Raw genomic sequence first — 1,576 nt, 5'->3', positions numbered from 1 at the left:
GGAATATTCTTTGGTGCTTTCCCCCAGCGCGTTCCAGCTAGCCAGAGAACGCACGACGGGAGGAGGACGGGAGCAACGAGAGAGTGAACCAGCACTTCTTGTTCTTTGTATTTACAAGGAAAACGAGTCGACGACCCGCAGCGTCCTGCTTGCGGAAAGCAGCGCTCACCATAGTGTCCCGAAGGAAGGAGATTACACCCAACGCGCCAAACCAAGCCTCTTTCAACACCCATCCTCTGCAAGGCGTTGACGTTCATCTTTCCACAGTGGAGGACCTCTGAGGTCTCTTCTCAACGTGCTTCTCGCTCTTCCTGGAGGTTCTGGGTGGAGAAGGAGCACCCGCTGCCGTGTTATTTGCTGGTGCCATGGGGATGGCTGCTGCCACGGCAAGGCCATTCCGAGGGCCCAGACTGCTGCTGTTGGCCGGTGACTGGTGCAGCAGAGCCAACAGCCTACCAGAAGTCTTCCTCGCCTGAGGAGCTCTCCGCTGCGGGAATTCAGCACCTCTGGGCTTGGCATTGGACGGGGAGACGTGCGCATCCACGGCCTCTTCTGCAGAAGGAAGCCTGCCCAGGGGACTCCTCCCCGGCAGGAGCTGCGCGTGGCGGGGCGCCGTGGGCGTTGGCATCGTCGGAGCCCTGGGCAGGTCCAGGTCGCCCTGGTCGAACATCATGTCCTCTGCCGTTGCAGCAGCTTCTGTAAGGAAGGGCGGCGGGAGGGTGCTGCTGCGCTTGCTGCAGGATTCGCAGCACAGCTTGTTGTAGCCAGGGATGGAACAGTAACGTGCGAGCACCTCCATTTGACAGAAGATAGATTTGTCTCCCAGACAGGGCTCGTCTGCAAAACAAATGCAATGTTGATTGTAAAACCTGGTGGAGAGCACTGGAATGCCTGGGCTGCCTTTAGGTGGGCACTGATAAAGTTCTCCCTGTCCTTCATAAACAACACGCTACTCCGGGTGGGCAACCTGAGATGCTTCATCCCCCGACAGAACTCACCACCACCCTCACGAGGAACCCCGGTTGGGAACCAAAGAAATCCGCGCGCACCAGAAGCAAAGGGTTGCGGGAAGGCATGTCGCGTTTGCAGGGGTCACAGACACCACCTTCCAGTGCTAACCCACCACAGCGCCCACGCAGCCGGCCAGTGGTGGTGCTACCCACCCCAAATCCCCTTCGCTTCCAGCCTGAGGACACGATCTATCAACAGTGTTAAAAACAATGAAATCACAGAATCGCAAGGGTTAATCTGCCCTTCAAGAAATTAAACCCCAAGCAGTATCTCTCAAAGACGCTTTTACATGCCGCCTTCAAATAAAACGTTACAGATGGATCAAGTTTTAGTTAAAAAGTCTTGAGTTTTTCAATGACCCAAGCGTAACTGGAGAACTGATGGAAAGCTTTCAACAGACAGGTCAGATGCCTTCAAGTTAAGCGCGTGGCATTAATTTCAGTCAGGGGGGAGATTGTGAAGAGCTCCAAGATCTCTTGGGGGTCCCCCCAGTGTCAACGCTCCTTTGAGCGCATGCTGGAGGTTTGTTCCACAAAGAGCGATGCAGTGCTCACAGTGGACAACG

General features: G+C 55.5%; 1 protein-coding gene across 1 annotated transcript in view; it reads right to left on the bottom strand.

Moving 5' to 3' along the window:
• Positions 1–253: 253 nt before the first annotated feature.
• The window catches only part of ADAMTS3 (ADAM metallopeptidase with thrombospondin type 1 motif 3), a 108,409-nt gene continuing 107,086 nt past the window's right edge, over positions 254–1,576 (bottom strand). The window contains exon 24 of the mRNA XM_035892614.1: positions 254–837. Coding sequence (XP_035748507.1) covers positions 254–837 — 584 coding nt within the window. The remainder of the gene's footprint in view (positions 838–1,576) is intronic.

The sequence above is a fragment of the Egretta garzetta genome, unplaced genomic scaffold, assembly GCF_000687185.1.
Source record: "Egretta garzetta isolate BGI_Z169 unplaced genomic scaffold, ASM68718v1 scaffold414, whole genome shotgun sequence".
Lineage (NCBI taxonomy): Eukaryota > Metazoa > Chordata > Aves > Pelecaniformes > Ardeidae > Egretta > Egretta garzetta.
This window is presented reverse-complemented; position numbering and strand designations above follow the sequence as displayed.